The following is a 23,421-nucleotide window of genomic DNA, read 5'->3' on the forward strand; positions in this document are numbered from 1 at the left end:
AAAAATTATAAGCTCTTTATTTTACTTTATTTATTTTGAAATAAATAAAAGTTCAGATATTTTTTGTTTGAAATTTACGATATAAATTTTCGAGCGGTAGTAATTCAAATATCTTTCCGATATTTTATAAAAATCATATTTATAATGACTAAATAAACATACATACATATACGTTATCTCTGACGTTGTAATTTGAACTCTGTATAAAGAATATTTGATCTTTGCACGCGTTATCATGATACATTTATGATGGCTATATTTTTTTGTCATGGAAACGAACTATTCTTTAGAATTATTATGAAGAACATTCTACGTCGAATTTGTACTTTCATTTACAAGTACAAATCAGTGATTATTTAATAAACAGAAACACATTTACATAAATTATTTAGCATCTTAAATTTAAAATTCATCAAATTTTCTATTTATTTCAACTAAAATTTATTTTCAATAAATATAAATATATCCCTCGTATATGTAGTATGTAACAATGTATTTTTATTCAAACTTTAAAATTATTACATATTATTTGAAGTTTGGAATTATGAAAACCTGACGGAATAAATAATAGTACGATAGAAAGAAATTACACTAATATAAATTAATAAATAAGTTATTTATTAATTTATTACGTTTATCGCGTGTGAGGAACCTGCTTTTGAAATTTCGCGCCCAAAGCGAAATACTAATTCGTTCCAATGTATTCGAGCTGTTGCAGCGCGACCAGTCGTAAATTGTCTGTCTTCAGTGAGGGGGTCGCAGAGTATTTGTTCATTACATCAGTAATAACTCACATGCGTTTCTGTTACTAATTCGTGGTATTAACAACTCGGTATTCAAATTCTTCGAATACAGTGATTTCAGCAAGCCGACGAATCCTCGTTAAAGAGAACAAAGGCTGTATACGAAGATGTGTGGTGGTTTTACGTGCTCTAAAAATGCATTGACGGCATTAAACATCCTTTATATTGTAAGCAGAATTTCCGGAAACAAGTCTGTATACACCACAAAATTTTTAAACAAATGCATTTTGGTTCACCTAATTATTTTAATAATTATTTTACAACAAATGCATCTCTAAAGATTGTGATAACAATCATAATAAATACATATATGGAACTATTAAGAAATATAAAATTACAATCGATATTTGAATATTCTCTAATATATTTCTGAGCTTTATAAATTTTTAAAATTATATCTTAATAATTTTAGGTTGTTGCATTTATTCTAATCGGCGTAGCTGTTTATGGAAGAGCTTCTGCATTAGTTACAAATCTTCCTATAATTGGAGGTATATTAGCATGTGGTGTTATTTTGATTTTAATTTCTATACTTGGTCTGATTGGTGCTGTTAAACATCATCAAGTTCTATTATTCTTCGTATCCTTTCAAAGAAATACAATATATGGATAATTTTAACTTTATTTATATTATTATATACATATAATATATTTTCAAAAATATGTTTTGTATATAATATATTCTTAATCCTTATAATATAGTCTTATAATCCTTAATAATATCTTTATAGTACATGCTTATCTTATTTTTACTGTTCCTGATCCAATTCAGTATTGCCTGTGCTTGTCTTGCTGTCAATACCAAACAGCAAGAACAATTAGCAGAACAGGTAATATTAATACTTTGTGTATGTGTTATCATGTTCGATAATAGGAAAGATATTTAATTCATTACATTTAGGGCTGGAAACATGCAAATGAATTAATTGATAAGGTTCAAGAAACTTTCAATTGCTGTGGCTTTAATGGCACTGAAAGCACATATACAAATAATTCAGATCCATTAATTGACTCTTGCAAAACTGTAAGTATAATTTAATATATATCAAATATATTTATTTATATTAATAACATATAACATTGTTTTAATTTTTCAGAAAATTTGTTGCCCATTTAGTTTTACAGAAACTGATTGCGAATGTCCATCTTGCATGCAAAAATTACAATCTACAATTGATTATGCCTTTAAATTATGTGGCAGCATAGGATTATTCTTCAGTTTTACCGAGGTAAAAGTTCACGAATTATTTTGCATACTATATACATTTAAAAAATGCAGTGTGAAACTTTATATAATACTTAATAGCATTACATTTGTGAAATTGTTTTACTATGTTAGAAAGAATAGTGATTTACTTCACTTTACTGTAGTAAATGTTAACCTGTTAACCCATTGCAGTTTGTTGGTGTTTGGTTGACCGTGCGGTACAGGAATCAGAAAGATCCACGAGCTAATCCTAGTGCTTTCCTCTAGTCTAACACCATCGCTATGTCCTCTGTCACCTCATATGATCCTCCTAATAGATGGTGGGTGGTTTCATGTTGTGATTTTCTATTTTATATATTGATTCTTAGAAGAATATTTTTTTATTAGTTACATTTTATGTACATAACATAATACCATTTCATATTTATGTAATTTAATATACGTACATATTAGTTTTATTAAATTTAAGAAATTTGGTGCAAACTATATACATTTAATTTCTAGGTGATTGCAGCTTTCTTGGCTAAACGTTTCAGAAATCAACTGAATTCAAAAGCTGTTTTCCCTTAGTATACTTTTATTAACATATTTCATATATTTTAAAACAAACGTTTTTAGTTGAAACTGAATTCTAATAAGTAATAAGGTGGCTGAATTGTCAGGATCAGAACCTTGGTTACATTTAGAACTTTGATTTACATTTAGAAATATTCAATTGTTTAATAGTTTAGACTTAATTTTTACTTCATAGTACAAATATCATTTTGCATGCAACATCTGGATATAATTGTTGTGGAACTGTTGGTCTTTCACTGGAGTTTGTAATGCTCAACAGAAAAAAAACCAGCACATTTGGAACAGTCATAGATTTTTAGAACAGATAGATAAATGTGTGCTCTAGTCATTCATTTAGAACAATCGTACTAAGCCTCAATGCGCCTTGTAGTTTAACATATAGATACATTTGTGCAAGCGCGTTTCTATATAACTTTATTTATTTATGAAGCATAATTCATAAAATCCATTAATTCTAATTATAAAATTGATTTTCTATCAAGAAACTTGTTGAAAAAATTTGTTGTTTTAAATAGGTTTTAGAAAAGTATTAAATATCGTTTGTTATATTTATATAAATTTTTTAATTTAATAGAAATTTTTTCTATACATTTGCAAATTATGTAGTAATTCATAAATTTTTCAAAATAAGTTTCACTATATGAAATTAATCAGACAAATTTGGATCAAATTATCTTTTATCAAAATATCATAATAAAAAAAAAAATGCAACTTCGTTGTGAATTATAAAATATTAATAGTTAATATTTCGCTAATGAATCAAACATATTAATCCCACAGTAAAATATGATGCGGTAAATAAGACATTACACATAGGATTCTTTGATCTTGACATATTATCATAATACTGCCGTGTGTATAATAATAATATCATAATTACTACATTATCAATTTTAAATTTATAATATGCTTCCTCTAATTTAATATTTACTTTTCTGATTATAAGATTTTATTAGACTATATTCCTAAATCTTGTGTACAATGCATTTAAAAAGTTTTACGATTGAAGCTTTTGGATTAGTTTACGCACAAGATAAATTACTACTTTAATAAATTATATTTAGAAGCTTTTTTAAAATGATTAATATCCATTAGAATTTAATTTTATAATTGATTTAAATTTAAATAACAATCCTAATATTGATTATATGTTACATTATATAATAAAAATGTCTTATTAAAATACGCATTTAGATTCTGCATATTATATTTGTTTTAGTATTTTGTTGAATAATATTTTCTTTTTTTGTTTTTTAATTTTAAACAATAAAACGGCAATAAAATTAATTAAAAAGTAACAATATGTAAAGTTACCTTTTAGAGATATTAAGTTTTTTTGTTTTATTTTATGTATTTTTATATATTATGTATTTTTAAATATAAAAATGTATATTGATCCTTTTAATCCATAAATTTTTTAAAATTATATCGGACTATTGTAGAAATTGAAGGGCAATTTAGTTAAAAGAATGATACAGTGAAGGGTTAATAAAAATAATTAACATTCCTTTTTTTATCATAATTAATTATAAATTAATTATAATTGAATATAGAGTAACTCTCATTAATATTGGGACACTAAATTACACAAAATTGTTACATTTCGAATATTTAGTTTCCGAATATTAATGAAAGTTACTATACATTGTATTGTATACTCAATTACATATTATTCGATATATAATTTCTCTGAGTATGGAATATCATATTAGAAAGTATAATTAACTATATATATGTTTCAAAATAAATAATAAATGTAGTCATATAATTTATATATATAATTTTTTTTGAAAAGTGAAAAGACAATTTATGAGAAATGTGATTCGGAGATAATTTGTAATGAGAATATCGATAGATACAAACACACATACTTTATTAGATATCTTAGTAGGTAATTAACTTAATTATATTATGTACATCAGTTACATGTAAAACTACAAGAATATTAGTTAAATGCATTTCTTTCCAAATAAATATTTGCACCAATTTCATATGAATGCAACAAAAAATATGTTGTTTAAATATTTAATAAAAAATTATTTTTAAAAATTATATATATTACGATATTTATGTTAACAAAATATACTTGATGTTATGATATTTGCTGGAAATATTTTACAATTAGTAGAAATATTTAAAAAATTTCTTTACGAATTTCGATACTGATTAGTTATATTATTATATTAATTATGATACTGTTATTTATAATACTATAGTTATAATTGTAATTATATTATTGTTACTGTCCCATCTTGTAGCATCCTTTCTTTAAATAAATATATATAAAAATTACAAATAAAATTATGAATGGATATTTTAGTCATTATTTGTGAAATGATTAGTATATATATATATTCAATCGTAATTATATTATTACGCGGAACAAGTAACAAAATATTTATTATTAAATTCGTTCACCTGTTACATTAGTGACATTATTTTAAGAATTTTAAATTAAATTTTAATAAAGCGATCGATGATGTAATTCTATCGATTTCTCGAATCGATTGTTCTACTTTGAAATGGCTACTTTGAAGCACGCGTGTCAAGTGGGTTATTAGTGTTGATAAACAAAAAATTTTAATAAAACGGCTGTTAAAAAGTTATTTGTTAGTCGTCGACATCGTCTGTCGACGCTTAAAATTTCAAAATATATCGGAACGGTGATAAAGAAACGGCAATTACAACGGAGTGTCAAAATAAGAGTGACAACGTCGAAAGTGACGTTGAGGTTATGGACAACTTCGTCAAAATTGAAAAAATAGGAGAAGGGACCTATGGGGTGGTTTATAAAGCCAAAGATAAGTTAACTGGAAAGCTGGTGGCGCTTAAAAAAATTCGTCTCGAAACGTACGTCGATTGTAATAAAAATTTGAAATTCTTCACTCAATGTATATCTTTGCCGGGTGATGTATCGTTTACAAGCATTACTACATTAACCGCAAACTGAACATATAATACTTTTAATAACAATTTGAAGTTATTAGAATTTTAGTAGATGATTTTAATATTTGAAAACCTATTAAACATTTTGCAGAGAGTATGTTTCTAATCTAGACAGATTTCCATTGAGATTACTTTTTTCTTTGTTAATACATGTAGAATAATTAGATACTTAATTCTAATCCTAATGGGTAATTGTGTGTGTATATAAATATATATATAGCAAAGTAATTTTTCAATTAACTTTTGACTGAATATGTACATTACTTGTATGTATATCTAATAAATATATATGTCTCTAATATTTGTAAAAAGAAATAATTATTTTAATTACTAACATTATATAATTGTTTATTTCATAATAAGAAAATAGTACTATGTTTTACTTTTTCAGTGTTCTAGGTATTAAATAATTTAAATCTATATGATGTGCTATCTTAACTTAGGTAATAGATAATATTGTATAACCCAAAAATTGTTATTAAATTGAAATCATATGTCTCTTCAGAACAAAAGTATATTTTTGTAGAACTAATAATTTGTTTACCCTGCACACATATTTAAGTAATTTGCACGTTTCTAAGGTTAGAGAAATTATTGTTATGTAATCATTCCTATTTAAACATATAACTTTTGGAGATATTAAAATAAAATATCATATTGGTTCAGCTTTTGCTTATATGCATTGCTAACATGTCTGCTAACTTACACATTGGGGTCAGCTGAATCTGCAGGGGCCACGTTACACTAAATTTTCGTAGCACCACATCATTCAGCTTGTCCCATTGTGTTATGCTCAGCTGGTTTTTTAATTTTAAATCTTTTGATTAATTTATTATACATCTAAATGGAATTTTCTTTTGTGTTTTCTTTTTCTAACAACATTTATTTATATAAAAAATTTATAATTTTGTACTCATTGAATACTTTATATGATGCACTTAATATTTAGATACACTGAAACTAATTTGTACATCTTTATTGCTTTATCTGTAAATAAATATATTTGTCATAGTTCTTTGAAAGAGAAGGATAATTGAATGTTATAATCTATCATTAATTGTCAATATGTGACTAATAAAGTAATGTTAATTTATATCAGGGAAAGTGAAGGTGTACCATCCACTGCTATTCGGGAAATATCATTATTAAGAGAACTTACACATCCAAATATTGTTCAGTTATTTGATGTGGTAGATGGTGACAACCATCTTTACCTTGTTTTTGAATTTTTACAACAAGATTTAAAAAAATTATTAGATTCTGTCAAAGGAGGATTAGATCAAGCTCTTGTCAAGGTATTACCTTAAAAACTTATAGTTCAAAATAGGTGCATGCATTTTTCAAAAACAGATCTCTTATGTTTGCAGAGTTATTTATATCAATTATTGAAAGCAATTTCCTTCTGCCATCTTCATTGCATCTTGCATAGAGATCTAAAACCACAGAATTTATTAATAGATCGGGAAGGTCATATAAAATTAGCAGATTTTGGATTAGCCAGAACATTTGGTGTTCCAGTTCGAACATATACGCATGAAATAGTAACTCTTTGGTACAGAGCACCAGAGATACTTTTAGGAACTAAATTGTATTCCAATGCAGTAGACGTTTGGAGTCTAGGTTGTATATTTGCAGAAATGGTAATGTTATATATTCAACATGAATTTAATAATTCCGAGTAAAATATAAATTATTTATTTAATCATTTCAATCGGACATCGGTATGACGTTGCAAAGGTTAATTATGAATTTAATTTTTTAAAAGAGTTACGTTCTTGCAGGCGACTAGGAGAGCTTTATTTCCAGGTGATTCAGAAATAGATCAACTTTTCAGGATATTTCGTACATTAGGCACACCCGATGAGAATATTTGGCCAGGAGTATCACAATTGCGTGATTATACATCAATGTTTCCAAGATGGGAACCCCGATCTTTAGATGAAGTTGTACCTTCCTTTGATTCTGATGCCAAAGATTTGCTTTTGGTAAGAAACTCACTTTGATAAAAAATAAATATTGAATTTTTAAAATTTATATTAATTTTAATATTACGTATTTTAACAGAGACTTTTGACTTACGACCCTAATCAGAGGGTAGCAGCCAAGAAAGCATTAACCCATTCTTATTTTACTGGAGTTGCATTAGTTCCACCACCGTTGCCAAAGAAAACTTGATCTAGATACTTTCTAATTCTTTATTACAGTGTGAAACTGCCAATAATATAATTATTAAAGTCATATATTTTTGAAACCTTATGCATGCCGAACGCATTTATATAACGAAGATATATTTTGATATATACATTAAAAGTCACTACATATTTTACCATGTGTGTATTACTTTAAAAATTGTTATACCTTTAATTACTATTATTTTTTATTATAGCACCTATACTATATAATAGTTGATAATATGTAAGTAATATTATTTTCGTAAAATTTCATTTTACTGATATTAAGGATTTTAAATATTACATTTTTCAATTTCCTTCAAAATGTTTCTTTTTTTTACTTTTATAGTAAAAGGTCAGAGATTCAAATAGGACTGTTTTTATTGGAAAGAAGTAAACTTGTAAATACTTTAAGCCTCTTCTTTCATTTGATTGCTACTTCTCTATTATTCATAAAATATTTTATGTTAAAAGAGTTTTACTTCAAAATAATAAAAAAATTAATTCTTAAACCAGAAAGTACACGTCTACTAATTCAATGTTGATTGTTTTGCTAGTTTCAATTTATATTGCAAGTAATTATTCACAGTTTGAAAAAATATTTTTGCTAAAAAAAATTTTGATAATTAATAAATTTATTTTGAAATACACGAAACGCGAGATTTAATGTGTAACACGTTCAGTTAATTTCGGTAAACTTATTTTAGTACTAACTTCAGAAAGTGTAGTAGTTTCATGCGAGGTGGGAGAAGGTGCCAATTTTGGAAGCCGTAATTCTTTTGGCGACGATTTTCCAGACATATGAGAGGAAGATTTGTCTGGACTTTTTATTCGAAGACTGTTAGGAGAACGTGGTGAGTTAGGAGATTTAATTGCTCTCTCTTCTGAAGATCTTGAAATACTGCTAGGAGGACGTGAGGAAGTAGGTGATTTCGCCACTTTTTCTTCTAGATTCTTCAATCGGGAACTAGGGGGACGAGAAGAAATCGGTGATTTTGTCGTCTTATCTTCGGGGCTTTCTAGTTGATCATTATTAGGAACAGGCGGAGAAACGGGCGATTTTGCTGTTCTATTTCCCAGATTCTTTGATTCAGTATTAGAAGAATTTATAGGGGATTTTGCTGTTTTGCCTTTTATTACATTTTCATTTTCTGAACTTGGATTCTTCTTGTTTCGATTTTCTGTCTCTGTAGTTTGAAGAGGTGGCGAACTTCTTTTTAATCCTACTGTTTCAGGAGATTTTGCCAAACTACTTCGGACTGCTTTAGGAGTTACCATAGACGGTGACCGTAGATTTCGTGCTTTTGTTGGAGTACTTGGTGGCGGTTGTGGAAAATCATCTTTTGCCTGTTCACCAGAAGAATTGGTCTCTTCGGCTAGATTCTCCTGAAAAATTCAGATTTATGTGTAATTTACTGTATTACTTAAAAATATACAACGTAAAGCCATATTGCATATGATTATTGTAGACTTTTGTAGACTAGAAACAGATATCTAAGTAATATATAATATATAAAACGATATGTTCGATACGTTCAGTGTTAAAAAAAAGTAATGTCGAAGTAAATTTCATGTTACTTAAGTGTTATTCGTGTGCAGACTGACCTTAATTCATAAATGCGGTGATTAGCAGCAATGCTTCTGTGTCCACCGAGTATTACATGTGAAGGTGAGATACACGCTTGGTGCTTATTATTATCCATATAAGAAAATTCATTGAAGAAACTCACTAAATATCTAAATACTAGAGAAGTTGAAGTTAAAAGAAATCCTTTCTACTGAATATTTTAGCATTAGCGTTTGTATATGCCGATAAAATTTTGTGCTTTCATAAATTAAAGCACGTAGTATGTGCAACAAAATTACTACTGTTTATTAAATAGAAAGAGTGTGGTAATATGGATGTGCATTAAAAATGAAAAAAAATATTTGCGTAACAATTATACGAAGGTTCCGTAGATTTTTCACTTTTCTGTCTTTATTCTATAAAAAAATTGAAATCAAATGTGTATGCATTATGTGTGAAATGGCTGTCTTGTTTTTATAAAGATATTATATTTGTAAATAATAAATAATATTTTAAGTTCGTAACAACAAAAATTTAAATTGCATTCTACAAATATGTTTTCCTTAAAAGTTATTACATTTACTTAATTTATGGTTACTTAGAATGTAGGTATATCTACATATGACATCGTAAAACTATAACTTCATGAAGCACAAAAAATTAGTTTTACCTAACGAACAAATTACAGTTTTCATATTTTTTTGTGATGGAGTTCAATAAAAAATACTGAGAATATAAATTTAGAAACAAAAATATTATTGTAGTGGCTCTCTTGTTACGTCTAACAACATGCCAAATGTTCGTTATACAATAACATTTGTACGACGTGATTATTTGTAACAATGCGGCAACTTAATATTATGTTATCGGGTAATTAATGAAATTGAAATATAGTAATCATTATGGAAGCGATAAACTGTAAATAATACTTATATACTTGTTTTTTAGCATAGATTGTATGAGTTTTTCAAAAGTGTTGTGACTATGAGGAAGAGAGAGAGAGAGAGAGAGAGAAAGAGACAGAAATCTCCTTGAAACACTTCGCAATATTTCAGTTGTTTCGCCTTTTTTCATTGACGTTATTGCGTTATTGTTTTTCATTTCTCAACTGACTGTAGACCAGCTATAGGATCTAAATATTTATTCTGATGTATACAACAAATAGAGATAGTTTATGTATCTACAGTAACGATTACGAATTTATCGTATTCTATCATTTAAATACAATATGAAACGTATTCGGTGCAACCATGTGAAATAGTTTTTTCTCACTCGATGAATTGAATATGGTTGCGCGTCGCAGACGCAGGTTCTGCCGTCTGTATCTCTTTTGTTTGATGTTTTAATTCTCTGGGATTCTTCTATCTGAACCGGTCGGTCCAAAATCCGGTACTTTTCCAATAAATCGACGCTCGATGTCGTAAACGTCATCCATTAGTAATTCATATCTTTAAGCTCTGTCTTTAATAGTCATCGTTTAAATTTATTATTATTGCGAAAAAAATTACTCATGGATTCAAGCACAATTTCGTCGTTCATTAGAGTCGAGCATACGATTTATGTTACACGTGATGTTACACATGAATGTTGTAAAATAATTTTCTTTTTAGCGGTTGAATCTCCGCTAATTCGGTAAGACTATACTTGATTTAACTCTTGAACATCAAGGGGTAAAAAACGAAGAAAGTGGAATACGTATGCTGTGTAAAATTATTCAATATTTATAGCGTGCTGTAAGCAATGAATGTCAGTGTATGTGTATCGACGAAGAGAGAGAAAAATTAATGGAAAGATTGATACAAGTTTAAACGTTCTTAACATATTAGCGATGAATGTTATGGTAAAACTGATACCTTTCGATGTTTCAAGAGTTAAAACAAATTGATTTAATTGAAGCGATGTTTGATGAAAAATGCTAGAAATTATTCAAATATATTATACGAAGAGTGTTACAGAGAATATTACGAAATAATTTTCCTAAAATTATTAAGATTAACAAGAAAATTCATTCTACATGTATCTTTTACAGAGTTATATTTACATATAATTTTTAAAAATTCTCATACAAGAGTTAAATTATAATAATACATAAAATAGTATTCTAAGACAATAAAATATATTCGAGAATGCGAAAGCTATGTTAAAAAGAAAATCAGAAATCCTTTCTTAAACAAGTTAAATATAAAATTAAATAATCCCAAACAACAGAGAAAGATCTTTTCTTGCCATTCTTGATAGTTTTAAAAGAAATAATTTGTAACATCCTTCGTACACGTTGTATAAATATGTGTCATGTACGGAGTGTATACAAGAATTTCATTTTTATAACTTTAATGTATTGTCAGATATGTAAAGAATATATTTAAAAAATTTGATGTCGAATGTATATATTGTTAGATATAAGATATAACTACATTCCAAATTATTATAATTATTCAATAAATATACACTCCGTGCATGTTTTCAGTAAATAGTGATGCACAAAGATAACTAAGTGTTTTAATCATTAATATCCTTTTTTTTAATGTGATTGTATGATAACGCACAATTAATACTATTTCAAACGAATCGGTGCTCCTTCAAGTAGGCAAGAATAAAAATAATAATCTGTGCATCACCGTATTTCTTTTATTTTGTCATATTTCAATTATTTTATGTATATACTATATATATATATTGTATATAAAGCATGTAATATCTATCTTTTTTTTTAAATCCGGGAGTAGGCGAGTTTAGGTAAACCTTTAATATTAAATACGATTACATTACACTGTTTAAATGTATTTGCTATGTGACACAATGCAATTACACTGTTTTCGTTTACTTGTAAGTTTCATCATTTTTTTTTATTCGCAATGTTGTTCTTTTCTCTTACTATCATCAATTTTGTGTCCTTTTTTACGTAAACTGAGGTTAATCTTAATTTTCACAATTTGTAATAAGAAGCTGAATTTAAACTTTAGACGATCATATTCTTTCTATAGTTAATTAAACAATTTCAGTAAATTGTCACTGCCTGCAATTATCTACTTTACTCTCACTTCTCTGTCGCTTTTATTTTCCACTACGATTTCCTTTAGTTTGACCCTTCGAAATCAGATATATTGTATGCCGCATTTATTTATAATCATCGATACTAACGTTAATCGAGTGATTACGTTATATTTATATTTACGAACGCACCATAAAAAAGCTAGAGTCGAATTTAATTAATCGCGTAAGTAGCTCTACGAGCTAGTATTAATATTACGGGTCAGAATTATTTATTAATCAACGTTATAGTTTTTGCGCTTAGTTATCATAGAACATCCAAAGCCTTGTTTAGTACAACAGTTAGCTATTTACACTATAGCTGAACAAAATCACGTTATCATAATTCTCGTAGGTTTAACAAAAATACACCTACTCTCGGCCTCGTGAGTTACAAGATTTAATCGATTTTGAACGATGAGTTTGATATTATGCAATTCGTACAATTGTTTCAATTGTCGTGCTAGCGTGAGACCGTGTTCTAAGTGATTGTAAAAAATGAGAATTCATTTATTTAATTAAAACTTAAGCGTATCACGTCGCCGCATTTCCTTTTTCAGATCGGAAAAAATTGTCCTTGGAAAACATTCGAGTCTCAAAGTGGCTTTCATCACGATATATAAGACATAGCAAAGAACTGCGTAGTGTAATATTTTGCGCTCTTATCGTGGTAGATATTGTTGCAAATCACAATTAAAGGAAGCATAGTGTCTTTTGCGCCCTCTTATCTAATATCCAGGTTCACGAATGAAACCGAGACATTTGTACATTTGTAAAAATTCGAGGAATCACTGTTTCGATGTGTCGGACAATTATTAATAGCTATGACGTGTATTAAAATTATTACAAGCGATTGACGTTGTCTGCGGTTCGATCGTATGAAAAGTCTTGAAAACGCACATTCTTTTTCTTTTTTTTTTCTTTTTTTCCAATCTGAAAAGACGAGTCGCGGTCTGTCCCAAGTGGTTTCTCGAATAAATGCGTCAACAGGATGGAGGAAATCATTCTGCCGGCGATCGTAGTGTTACACGCTAAATACACGCATGTATATACACGCGTCGTGTATGTTATCGATCGCATAAAGGGGCACGTGGCAGCGAATAACACCCCTTTGCTTTTCGCGCTTGTTCTCATCGATTAAAGGGCGAAACTCTGCGCGAAAAAAAAAAAAAAAAGAAAGAAAAGAAAACGTCGTCCCCTGTATGGCACGTAAAAAATCTGTCAGTCGTCGTGTGACACAAGACGATCGTGATGTCATGCCGAACCGATCTGTCTGTATTTTCCATTAATCGATCACATTCAAGTCATGTAGCGATACGCTGGGAGAGCGTCACGATGAAACAGAACGACCTCGCAACTGTGACACTCGCAGTGTTTCGACTCCGTTCAACAACACGGGTCAATATCCGGCCCTTCGACTCGATGATCGGGAAGGAAAAAAGATTACGGGTGATTAATCAGACGCAAGTGACAAGGAAATCGGGCCTAGCGATCGAGTTCTCGTGATCTAGCATTCCTGGTTCAGGTTCTCGTCCGATGTGGGTAGACCGTTCTTGCCGGCGGCGACCGTGCCAGGGGGCACAGGGCTCTGCGGGCACAACACACAGGATTAAGGTGGCCCAATAACCTCCGCGGTTACAACCTTGCTAGCTCATTCTAGTATCGGGTCACGTTAAACCTTTGAAGCAGTGATTTTTTTCTTTTTCAGTATTAATTCTGTTATGTATTCACTAGCCATTACAGTCGTACATTGCACGTATTTACGTGGCATAAAATGTCGGCCAGCATAATTTAATATTACATTACACGGATATTTATGTCAATGTGTAACTTTATCAAATATCTTTATCTGAAACAGGCGACAGAAAAGAGAACAGAGGTGCACGAGAACAATTGAAAGTGTGCTTCAAAGGATTAAACGACCATTGAATATGGTTGTATTAGTCCTAAGTTTGAAATATTTAAACCTTCTTTAATCAGTTTAATTATTTTATATAATTTATCTATACAATTAACAGATCATAGTTCACAGACGAAGGAAACGTGTTGCCTTGAAATCATTTCGCCATAGAACAGGAAATTATTCCACAGAAACAATCGCTATTTAATCGTGTGTATTGTCGTCATTGAAAAAATATTAGGAACGTAAAAGTTTTTTGGCTTATAATTCTTTGTCATAAAATGGGAAATCATAAAAATTGCAGGAGGAGCATGCAACGCGTGATTTTGAAGCATTTTCTCGTGAGAAAACGGTGCAGACACATGTGATACGACAAAGAAATCTCGAGAAAGAAGATTTAAAGTTCCAAAATGTTGTAAAATCGAGGAAATTTTTTCAAACTGTTAACCCCCCTCGACGACTTTAATCCTTGAATCAAGATTACGTCATGTTTCATCCGAAATGAAATGGTTATTTTTATTCTCGAGATTTTGTGAGATGAAACATACCTGTGATCCGCTGCCACAAAGGCTTTCAGGATTGGTTCCGGTTTGTCGAAGGTAGTCTTTATCGTTGAAAATTTTCTTGTCACCGCCGCCCGGCTTATGCTTCACATTATCCAAAGAACCAATTTTACTTTCAGCTTTGATATCAATCTTCTGCGTTTGGATCTGGAAAGTAACACGAAACGTTGGTTTGTTATTATCGAATTCTTATGGTGAGAAACTGCCAACAGACGATTTTACAAGTGTAGACACCGTAACTAGAACTTTAGCAACATAAGTTGACAACATAATTAATTAGATGCATAAAAGATTTGTGGTAGCAACGTTTCGAAAGACTCGTGGACTCAATGTTCATAAATTCATCTTGAATTCAAGATTCCATTCTCGTTCGAATCCTTTCGCATCGTGCTCTCTAAACTAACGATTTGACCTCTGCAAACGTACAGTTTACACTAATCGTAAAACATGCAGAAACATGCTTTGGTCCTTTCAAACTGAATTTACTTACTAGCGAAAAGAGAAAGTACAAGTTCGATAGACTCGCTTTGCATTTTTTCTTTTTTTTCTTTTCGTTAACAAAACACGCACAAAAGCCACAGATATTTGTTAAATACGATCAATTGGTAGTCATTAGCTGAATCAATTAGTTACTCCCTTTCACAGTTTTGATACCGAAGCGGTGGACAGTTATCTCTGGAGAGGCTAACTAAGATATCGTGTCGTGAAACTAGTTGATATACTTACGTCATTGCTCGGATCCTGAGGCGTCTTAGGTGGCGTTGCCGATGACTGAATATCAACAAACAATAATGACTTGTTAATAATGATGGGTGACAATACATGCGACAACAAAAAGGGTAGTCGTATGCTATAGCAGAGGGTGGTCTTTTTTGCTGATCAGGGAATCCAAGAGAATCCGATGTACATACGAAAATGATATTTTATTTCTATACTCAAGATTTTCTCCCAAGATTATCGACTAGTCGAATAATGAATGGTTTTGTCGATTAGAAAAAGCTAGCTCTTATTCTTTCTTTTCGGGAGAAGGGAACAATTTGTTTACGCTTGTGTCTTGTAAAAAAATAAATCTTGTTTTCTGCAAAAATACGTCGAAAACACTAATGTTCGAAACAATGTAAAATGCACGATAAAAATGCACGTCTACATTAACATTCTACATGCAAGAGCTTAACAAAAATCGAAATAAGTAGTTTCTCAGTTGATGTGTCAGCCAGTCGCTCTCTCGTGACGAAAGATCGAGATCGAAATGAAGACTAACCTAACACAAGACACTATTTTATTACAGACAAGTAAATATTGGAGTGAAGAAAAGAAGCGATTAATTAGAAAAATGATTCAATACCATGATAATAACAAACATTACAAACGGGTAATGTCAAGCAAATGTATGTGATAACGAGTGGCCGGAAAATTTGAAAAAGCACATTAAATTTGTAACTACATTCTGCTTCTGTAATAGTTTCTCTGTTGATATTTAGTTGCGACGACGAGGGAAGGACAAACATCTTAATAAATACAAAAGTTAGGGAACAATCGGTGTAAAAGAAACTGTTTAGCTGTTGAAGGAATTACTAACAAGACACGAAACTATCATTAATCGAATGACAAATATCACTAACAATAAGCTATGTTTCAAACGAAAATGAAAGGTTCAGTGGACTTGTAATATTTATGCTTCTAAGAGTATCCGGCATTCCTAAGGAAACGTATAATTCAAAGTTCAATCCTTACTTTAACGCCGCCACCGCCAGGAATGTGTTTAGCATTATCCTTGGAGCCGACTTTTGGTTTCGCTTTATCCTTGAAGTCAAGCTTCACTGTCTCTATCTTCTTGTCACCGCCGCCAGGCTTGTACGTCGCATTCTCCAATGATCCGACTTTTGGTTTCGCATTCCATTGAAGTTTCATTTGAGCAATCTGTCAAGAAACAGGCAAACGATTTATCACAAGACGTAGCATGTAAACTATCTTTATGCCTAATTATTACTCGTAATAATTTTTTAAAGAAAATTTCAACCTTTTTGTCGCCACCACTGGGCGTGTATTTCTCATTTTTCGCGGCGATCTTCGGCTGAGCCTTGCTAAAGTCGAGCTTCCTGTTCTCTATTTTCACCTTTCCGCCACCTGGCTTGTAACTTGCGTTCTCCAGCGAGCCGATCTTCGATCGCACTGTTTTCAGGTTCGGTGAGGGCGCCGCTCCAACTTGAATTTTGTTCATTGGCAGTTCTACGTAATTTGACACACGTTTATTAACGTACACGTTGTGCAACACTGGGCGCGATTCGTCCCGCGGAAATTTGAAATGAAAATATTGGACTATTGAGAGCTAATCGAGTCTGTTTATTAAAATCTAGGCAAAAATTTCGATGATACTCACTTTTCTTCTCTTGACCGGCTGTCGACGAAGGAGTTTCTGGAGTTCGTGGTAACGATTTGACGGACTTACTTGGCGATTTTATTGGTGACCCGGCTGTCGACCTTTTGTCAGCTTCCTTCGATTTCGATGGCGACTTTTTCGTTGGTGAATCTCCGACTCCGTTCGTGGTTGGTTCCTGTGAAAAATCGTCACGTTACGTCATTATATCGGCTCGATAATACGTAAGGTTGTACGGAAGCATGTGTAAGCAAGGATATTTACCGCGTTGGATTGAACCGATTCGTTCGTTACGCTGCCATTTTCAACCTCTGCAAACAAAAACAGAAACGAAAGAAACAGTGACATGATTCTTGTGCTATACGCCAAAACATGTAAATACAGCAAACTGTGATATTCGTCAAGCAAAATCTCAGTAAAGAAATATATCTCGGTATTTTTTTCTTTTTTTTTTTTTTAACGCCACGAAAAGAAAAAGATCAAGCTCTGGCGCTTCGCTTTTTTTTCAAATCTATCTATCGTTTCGATATCGTACGGTACCATTAAACTTTCTCCCGAATTGCTTTTTTTTTTTTTTTTTAGACGTGAATAAAAACCTGGTGTCTTCGGAGACTTCTTTTCTGATTTTTCATTCCGTTTGGCGGGCGTCGGTGCGCGTTGAACTTTAGGCGATTTCGCCGGTTTCGGCAAGCTTTTCGAGTCCGATGTCGTTTTATCGTCAGCCTTTCTCTCGTTCTCTTCTAATTTCTCGTCCTCGACGGGCGATTTCGGAGAAACGGGCGAGCGAGGATCTCGGGGCGACGAAGATTTGATCGACAGCGATCGTTGTTCACCGTTGTCGAAACCCTTCACACTGTCATCGGCAGCGTTCGGAGAAGATTTCTGTGTCTCGCTCGCTTCTTCTCTCTGAGAAGCGGGCGGACTCGAAGCAACGCTTGCCACGCACGTTTCTAAAGTATCTCGCGGATCGTCAGATTTAAAATTTTCCAAGACGCTCTCCGCGCTTGATTTCTCAGTTACGCTCGCCGATTTATTCGGAGGCTTCGAAGACGGATCGTTCAATTCTTTCTCCCTCGGAGAATGACTAAGATCCGACGACCTTTCTTTCTCGCTTGATTTTTCAAGTTTCAACGGTTCAGCGGGCTCTTGCTCGCTCTTCTTCTGATCCATTTCCATCGGTGTATTCGACTCCTTTGGTTCTTGCAAAGCGTTTTTGGCTTCTCTCGTTTCCTTTAACAAATCTACGTCTAGCTTAGTTTCTGGCGCAGACACCAAGTCGTGCTTCTCTCGAGTCTGATTCACTTTCACCGGTGTACTTGCGGGCGAGTTGCTTTGAGACACGGAGCACGGTGTCTTGAGTTCTCGATCGCTCTGTTCCTTCCCCGTATTTGCTGGGCTACTTCCTCGAAGCTGTTCCGGGGATTTGGACACTCCTTCCTGCCCGAATTCCGCTTCCGCGCGAGATTTATCCGGTAACGTGGATGATTTCAGGTCCGTTCTAGGAGATCTGTCTGGGGATTTAGCTGGCGCTTGCACCTTTCGATCGCCTTCGTTCGATTTCGCGATCAAAGCCACACCAGGCTCTTCCTCACTTCGTCCCGACTTCGTTTCTTCTGATTTTTTGGTCGATTGTTCGGCGTTACTGTTGTTCAATTTCGCGACTATATCTTCCACAACAGACGAGGGATTCGTTTCAGTGTGCGTTGTCGGTTTCGTCACCTTTTCTTTATTCGCGTTCTCCTTCTGAGCTTGGTCCTCGACCAACTTTCTTTCTGGCTCGTCCAGCTGATCGCCGATCTTATCCACCTCCCGCTTGTCCAACAACTTGTCGCGCTCTTCTTCGTTCGACTTCGCGGACAATCTGTTATCACGCTCCTTCACGTTGGAATCTTTGACAGGCTTCTCCTCGCTGCTAATTTTCTGCCCGATCTTCTCCGCGATCGTGCCAATTTTCCCATGTGTCGCCGCATTCTCCGGCCTTCTCGCCGACTGGACGTCGCTCTCCGACAGCTTGGACTCTTCTATCAAGTCCCCCTTGCCTACGTTCCCATTGGCGCGCGGCGACTTCCCGTCCATCACTACGTCGTCGTCGTCGTCGTCGTTCTCCGCGTTCTCTCGCTGCTCCGTTCTCTCCTTCGAGGCTGGACTCTCCAACTGTCGCGGCTTCCTCGAGCTGTCGACGTCCGCCATTTTCTCGACTACTATCCGCGGTGCTGACAGTGGCTTGTCTTCCCTCTTGATCGGCAAGCTCTGCTGAGGTATACTCAACAGCGACTCATCTCGCTGCAAACGTTTCTGCACGAGAACGTCCGGATTTCGTCCCTGTTGAGGGACGTTCGGGTGGTCCGGCCGCGGTTGATAAGGTCCGTTCGGATATTCCGGCCTTGGGTGTTGAGGTCGTTGCACGTTGCCTTGAAACTTTGGCGCTGGATAAGGCCCAGGATGAGGCGGTCTTGGTCCCAGTTGCGAACGTTGCACGGACGGCGATGGAAATCGTGGATTCAGAACGATGGGCGGATGTTGGCCTTGCTGCTGCGGCGATTTCTGAGGGAACGAACCGGCCGGCGGTCTCGGCGGCCCGTACGGTCTGACCTGGCCGAATTGAACAGGACTCGCTTGCCGGGTATCGAAACGAATTTGCTGGTGTTGCTGTCCACTCGGTCGCGGTTGCGCTACGGGACCATTATTTACAGGGTGCCTTGGCAATCCAGGTGGACCTTGCGGTCTCGCCCGATAGACAGATGGCAATGGCGGATTTGATTTCACCTACGAAATAATAATTTTACTCGCGACAGTCCACCGCTTGGCACCTGGGTCGCGGTGAATGAATTTCGGGGGCGATAGTCGACGATAGTAGAAGATTTTTCTATGGACAGATATTGAGATAGTGAGAGATATCTAGATATTTTGACCCCTTTATTGTCAGCGATCGATACACGCGACAATTTCGCCATATTTCGGGTTTGTTTGTTCGAACGTTCTTCGTAAAATCCATGGAATGTCAATCGACTCTGACAGTAAAAGGGTTGAATGTATCTGATTACTAATCCCTATCTTTATAGTGACATTCAACGAGTGATTCTTAAAAGCATTTCCTGCGTGTTTTATTTTCAATTTTTTTTTTTTTTTAGTTCCTAGTAATTCAGTATAAGAATACTTGCACCAGACTTCGATGAATAATCAATAATTCGGGAAGGATATGAATCTGGATAATCGATATTGGCCCTGAGCCCATCGATCAGCTTATAATACAAAATGGAGACGTTTCGAAGATTCGTATTTACCGTACCTGCCACCGTTCGACTTTCCCTAGCCAGTTATGGGATCAAACCACGAATGATTATAGCATACCATCGACATCCATCGCGATCTACCGAGACACTTTAGATTGGCGTGACTTACGGCAGTAGCTTTCCTTCAGAACGCCAGACTGTTTACCATCGTTTCTACATTCATCGACGAAAATTGTTCGTACACGTCGGGCGTGTTTGTAAGCACAAAACTTTCAACATGGTGCAAAGTAAAACAATTTCATTTTCGTTTTTTATTCCTATAACGTCATTGAATACCTATAATGCGTAGAATTATCTTTTATTCCTATAACGTGATTGAATACCTATAATGCGTAGAATTATCTTGGCAGCAGAGCCTTTAAGCTTTAAAATTTCTAAATTACGAAATCATAATTCCTTTTGTAAATTACATTTAAATATCGAACATTGAAATTTAGCGTCCAAACGTCAGCGAAATTACATTTCGTCACAGTTCGAGTGTTATTTTTAGTTCTACATTCTTTACAATTACTTTTCGACCGTAGGTCAACTTACTTTATAATACTTAAAGACTATTTCAAAATGTTTTCAAATGCACACTATTATTTCAAAATAATACTTTATAATACTTAAAGACTATTTCAAAATGTTTTCAAATACACACCATGTTAATAAGTGCAATAAATTAAATGATCGTTGTACGATTCGAACTCTCGTCGATAATTAAAACACTATTGTAATAAATGAAACTTTTCGAAACCTATCAAAAGAAAAAGTTCCTGCCCTGTAATCGACATTTTAATCGCGAAAAACGTGTTTTGGAAAATTTCTTCGAGATTAGCATTTTTACGAAGAGTTGTATGTTAATGAAATAGTGTACGTGAACGTTTTTTTTTTTTTTTTTTTTTTTTTTTCTGTAAAACATTAGCTTACCGCACTTAGTTCGCGGTCCGAGGGAGATTCGGCCGCGTTGCTTGCTGTTTCTTGCGAATCCATTTTCAGTTTATACGCGATTATACGTTTACACACGCGTCGGTTGGACGATCTCGTCACCTCTGACAAGATATTTCTCCATAAACCTGTTGCGTATCAACGGGAATTGCATCAAAGAGATCATACAACTCTACTGTGTGTATGTGTGTGTGTGTGCTGATACTCTCAACCAAGTCTACGTTGTGTCTGAATCGTACTGAATGAAAGACGCTTGTCTTGATGCGTGAGTCATCGCATTTAAATGCTTACGACGTTTCAGGAAGCTCGTTTAATGAAACCATTTATTAATGAACTACTTTGGCGGTTTTAGTAATTAGCTGCGTTCGGCATCCTTCCAAAAAACTCTGAGCTCAAACTCCAGTCCAATTGATTTCAGCTCGAGCGTGGAAACGTGACGCTATATTTTGATAAATTTCACTCGAAAGTATCAATGGTTATTTATTACGCGTTCTTTTATAAACTTTTGTGTTTCTTACTATTAGGTTTATCGAGACAATTATTTTATTACGACTATCAAGATGATATGGATCGAAAACGTAGATTGGAGAAATTGAATTCGCGACAACAGCTTTTCTACTGGTAGAAATGATTTTAATGATTTTAAGAGCAAGCATCATATATTCCTGAACTATCGAAATAAATCTGTGATTAACAAATTTTATTAATCGAAACGAATATTTAATGTTATCATTTTTTCTACTTTTCGTTTCGTCGTGGCAGTTAAGTGTTAATTTTTGAAGGATGCCTATACATTTGATATATTTACAAAAGACGCAAGTACATAGGTATTGTGCGCTTGTACAATTTGTACAATTTTTACAGGCACGATTGAAGGATCAAATTATTCGAAAGTCAAACTACTAGTTTCTGCGAATAATTAACGGTGCAATTTGCTTTTATTATTGTTTCTACCTGTTTGGAGATTTATACGATGCGTGCAACAGCTATATCGTTCAATTAGAAATTACGTATAACACTCTAAAACTGTGACCAACATACGTATTGCTATTCGCTAACAACAAGTAATGTGATTACAGCGTCCATTTACTTTCAGTGTATTTTATTAGTGCCTCTATTATTATTATTAGTGAATGTCAAGACGCGTGCGTGCTCTAAATTAGAAATGAGATTAGAATTCCCGATCTTTTCATAGATGTATATAGAAATAAATATAGAATTCTAGTAAACGTGTAGAGAAACAAGTATTTGTCAGAAATTGTGAAAAAGAAAATGTTTCCTCAGGTTAAAATGTAATTAACTGTTTCAAGCGTGAATGTTCATTGAGGTACAATGAGAAGCGAAGAAAGAAGAAAGTTGAGAAAGTTTTAGGGATGAAGCGCACGCAACCGTTCTAACACTGGAGGATCACATTTCCACATACAATACTTGGCGATGGTTAACCTTGGTTGGTAAATACATTTCTGTAGGTATCACGAAACCATAGCAGCTTCGTGCGAAAGACTAATAATTGAGGCAACGCATTCCCGATTTGACTGATTACAACGTTAGAATACCGTCTTTCCTCGTACCAAAGGTATACCTCGCCTATCAAACTGTCCAAATCTTTGCAAATCAATCATAGTGAAATGTACCAAGTGTAACAAGTTGCTAACAAATTAATTAACTGTTTTAAATTAATTTGCTTTACAATGGAGACCGCAAATTACGAAATGAAACGGGAAAACTCGAATTTCTTCGTTAAGTTAAACGAACTGTGATATCATGAATTCGTGTCTACGTTTGATTAAAATACGAGGGCAATGTATCGTGGTCGTTTATATATCATTAATGCAAACGATCCTCTAACCTTCCAGTAACCTCCAGACGTATATATCAGTCGAAGCATCTAGTATACTTTTTCTTTTCTTTTTTTTTTTCTTTCGCTTAATCGCCCACGATTCTTTCACATTCATCGAATCATTCTACACGACCGCCCCTTCGAATTTTCTGAATCTATACGGACCAGAATTTCGTGTAAACTGAATTTCAGTGAACACGTGATCCAGCTATCTGATA

General features: G+C 33.3%; 3 protein-coding genes across 7 annotated transcripts; 2 read left to right on the forward strand and 1 right to left on the reverse strand.

The window, feature by feature from the left end:
• The first annotated feature begins 706 nt into the window (after positions 1–706).
• On the forward strand, positions 707–2,876 carry LOC122529239 (tetraspanin-13). 2 transcript variants are annotated; one of them, XM_043655132.1, is made up of 7 exons: positions 707–970; positions 1,216–1,383; positions 1,535–1,633; positions 1,705–1,827; positions 1,901–2,032; positions 2,203–2,330; positions 2,515–2,876. In XM_043655132.1, the coding sequence occupies exons 1-6, from the start codon at positions 911–913 to the stop codon at positions 2,275–2,277; spliced, it is 657 nt and encodes a 218-aa protein (XP_043511067.1). In that variant the 5' UTR covers positions 707–910; the 3' UTR covers positions 2,278–2,330; positions 2,515–2,876. The 2 variants fall into 2 exon arrangements, with proteins under 2 accessions (XP_043511067.1, XP_043511068.1); XM_043655133.1 differs by lacking the exon at positions 2,203–2,330.
• Positions 2,877–5,091: 2,215 nt separating this feature from the next.
• On the forward strand, positions 5,092–7,858 carry LOC122529238 (cyclin-dependent kinase 2-like). The gene is made up of 5 exons (XM_043655131.1): positions 5,092–5,436; positions 6,632–6,827; positions 6,900–7,172; positions 7,314–7,517; positions 7,597–7,858. Exons 1-5 carry the CDS (start codon positions 5,321–5,323, stop codon positions 7,705–7,707), a joined length of 900 nt encoding a protein of 299 aa, XP_043511066.1. The 5' UTR covers positions 5,092–5,320; the 3' UTR covers positions 7,708–7,858.
• Positions 7,859–8,322: 464 nt separating this feature from the next.
• Positions 8,323–21,826, reverse strand: LOC122529217 (microtubule-associated protein 4). Of its 4 annotated transcripts, none has more exons than XM_043655075.1 (9): positions 21,346–21,826; positions 17,737–19,906; positions 17,405–17,451; positions 17,213–17,318; positions 16,784–16,992; positions 16,498–16,683; positions 15,490–15,534; positions 14,749–14,910; positions 8,323–9,089 (listed from the first exon to the last, which is right to left on the reverse strand). In XM_043655075.1, exons 1-9 carry the CDS (start codon positions 21,406–21,408, stop codon positions 8,367–8,369), a joined length of 3,711 nt encoding a protein of 1,236 aa, XP_043511010.1. In that variant the 5' UTR covers positions 21,409–21,826; the 3' UTR covers positions 8,323–8,366. The 4 variants fall into 4 exon arrangements, with proteins under 4 accessions (XP_043511010.1, XP_043511008.1, XP_043511009.1 ...); XM_043655073.1 differs by having other exon boundaries at positions 17,144–17,318; positions 21,346–21,813; XM_043655076.1 differs by lacking the exon at positions 8,323–9,089 and adding an exon at positions 10,006–13,888 and having other exon boundaries at positions 17,144–17,318; positions 21,346–21,774.
• Positions 21,827–23,421: the final 1,595 nt, after the last annotated feature.

The sequence above is a fragment of the Frieseomelitta varia genome, unplaced genomic scaffold (genome assembly GCF_011392965.1).
Source record: "Frieseomelitta varia isolate USP_RPSP 00005682 unplaced genomic scaffold, Fvar_1.2 scaffold_281, whole genome shotgun sequence".
NCBI classification, from domain to species: domain Eukaryota; kingdom Metazoa; phylum Arthropoda; class Insecta; order Hymenoptera; family Apidae; genus Frieseomelitta; species Frieseomelitta varia.

Excerpts from the sequence above, each read along its gene's own strand:
- LOC122529238 (XM_043655131.1), top strand. The coding sequence starts at position 5,321 with ATGGACAACTTCGTCAAAATTGAAAAAATAGGAGAAGGGACCTATGGG. Across the intron at positions 6,828-6,899 it reads TAGATCAAGCTCTTGTCAAG|AGTTATTTATATCAATTATT; the intron begins GTATTACCTTAA and ends TTATGTTTGCAG. Across the intron at positions 7,173-7,313 it reads GTTGTATATTTGCAGAAATG|GCGACTAGGAGAGCTTTATT; the intron begins GTAATGTTATAT and ends ACGTTCTTGCAG.
- LOC122529217 (XM_043655073.1), bottom strand. The coding sequence starts at position 21,408 with ATGGATTCGCAAGAAACAGCAAGCAACGCGGCCGAATCTCCCTCGGAC. Across the intron at positions 19,907-21,345 it reads CGGACCGCGAACTAAGTGCG|GTGAAATCAAATCCGCCATT; the intron begins GTAAGCTAATGT and ends ATTATTTCGTAG. Across the intron at positions 15,535-16,497 it reads CTGGCGGTGGCGGCGTTAAA|TCATCGGCAACGCCACCTAA; the intron begins GTAAGGATTGAA and ends GTTGATATTCAG.
- LOC122529239 (XM_043655132.1), top strand. The coding sequence starts at position 911 with ATGTGTGGTGGTTTTACGTGCTCTAAAAATGCATTGACGGCATTAAAC. Across the intron at positions 1,384-1,534 it reads ATCAAGTTCTATTATTCTTC|TACATGCTTATCTTATTTTT; the intron begins GTATCCTTTCAA and ends ATATCTTTATAG. Across the intron at positions 1,634-1,704 it reads AAGAACAATTAGCAGAACAG|GGCTGGAAACATGCAAATGA; the intron begins GTAATATTAATA and ends CATTACATTTAG.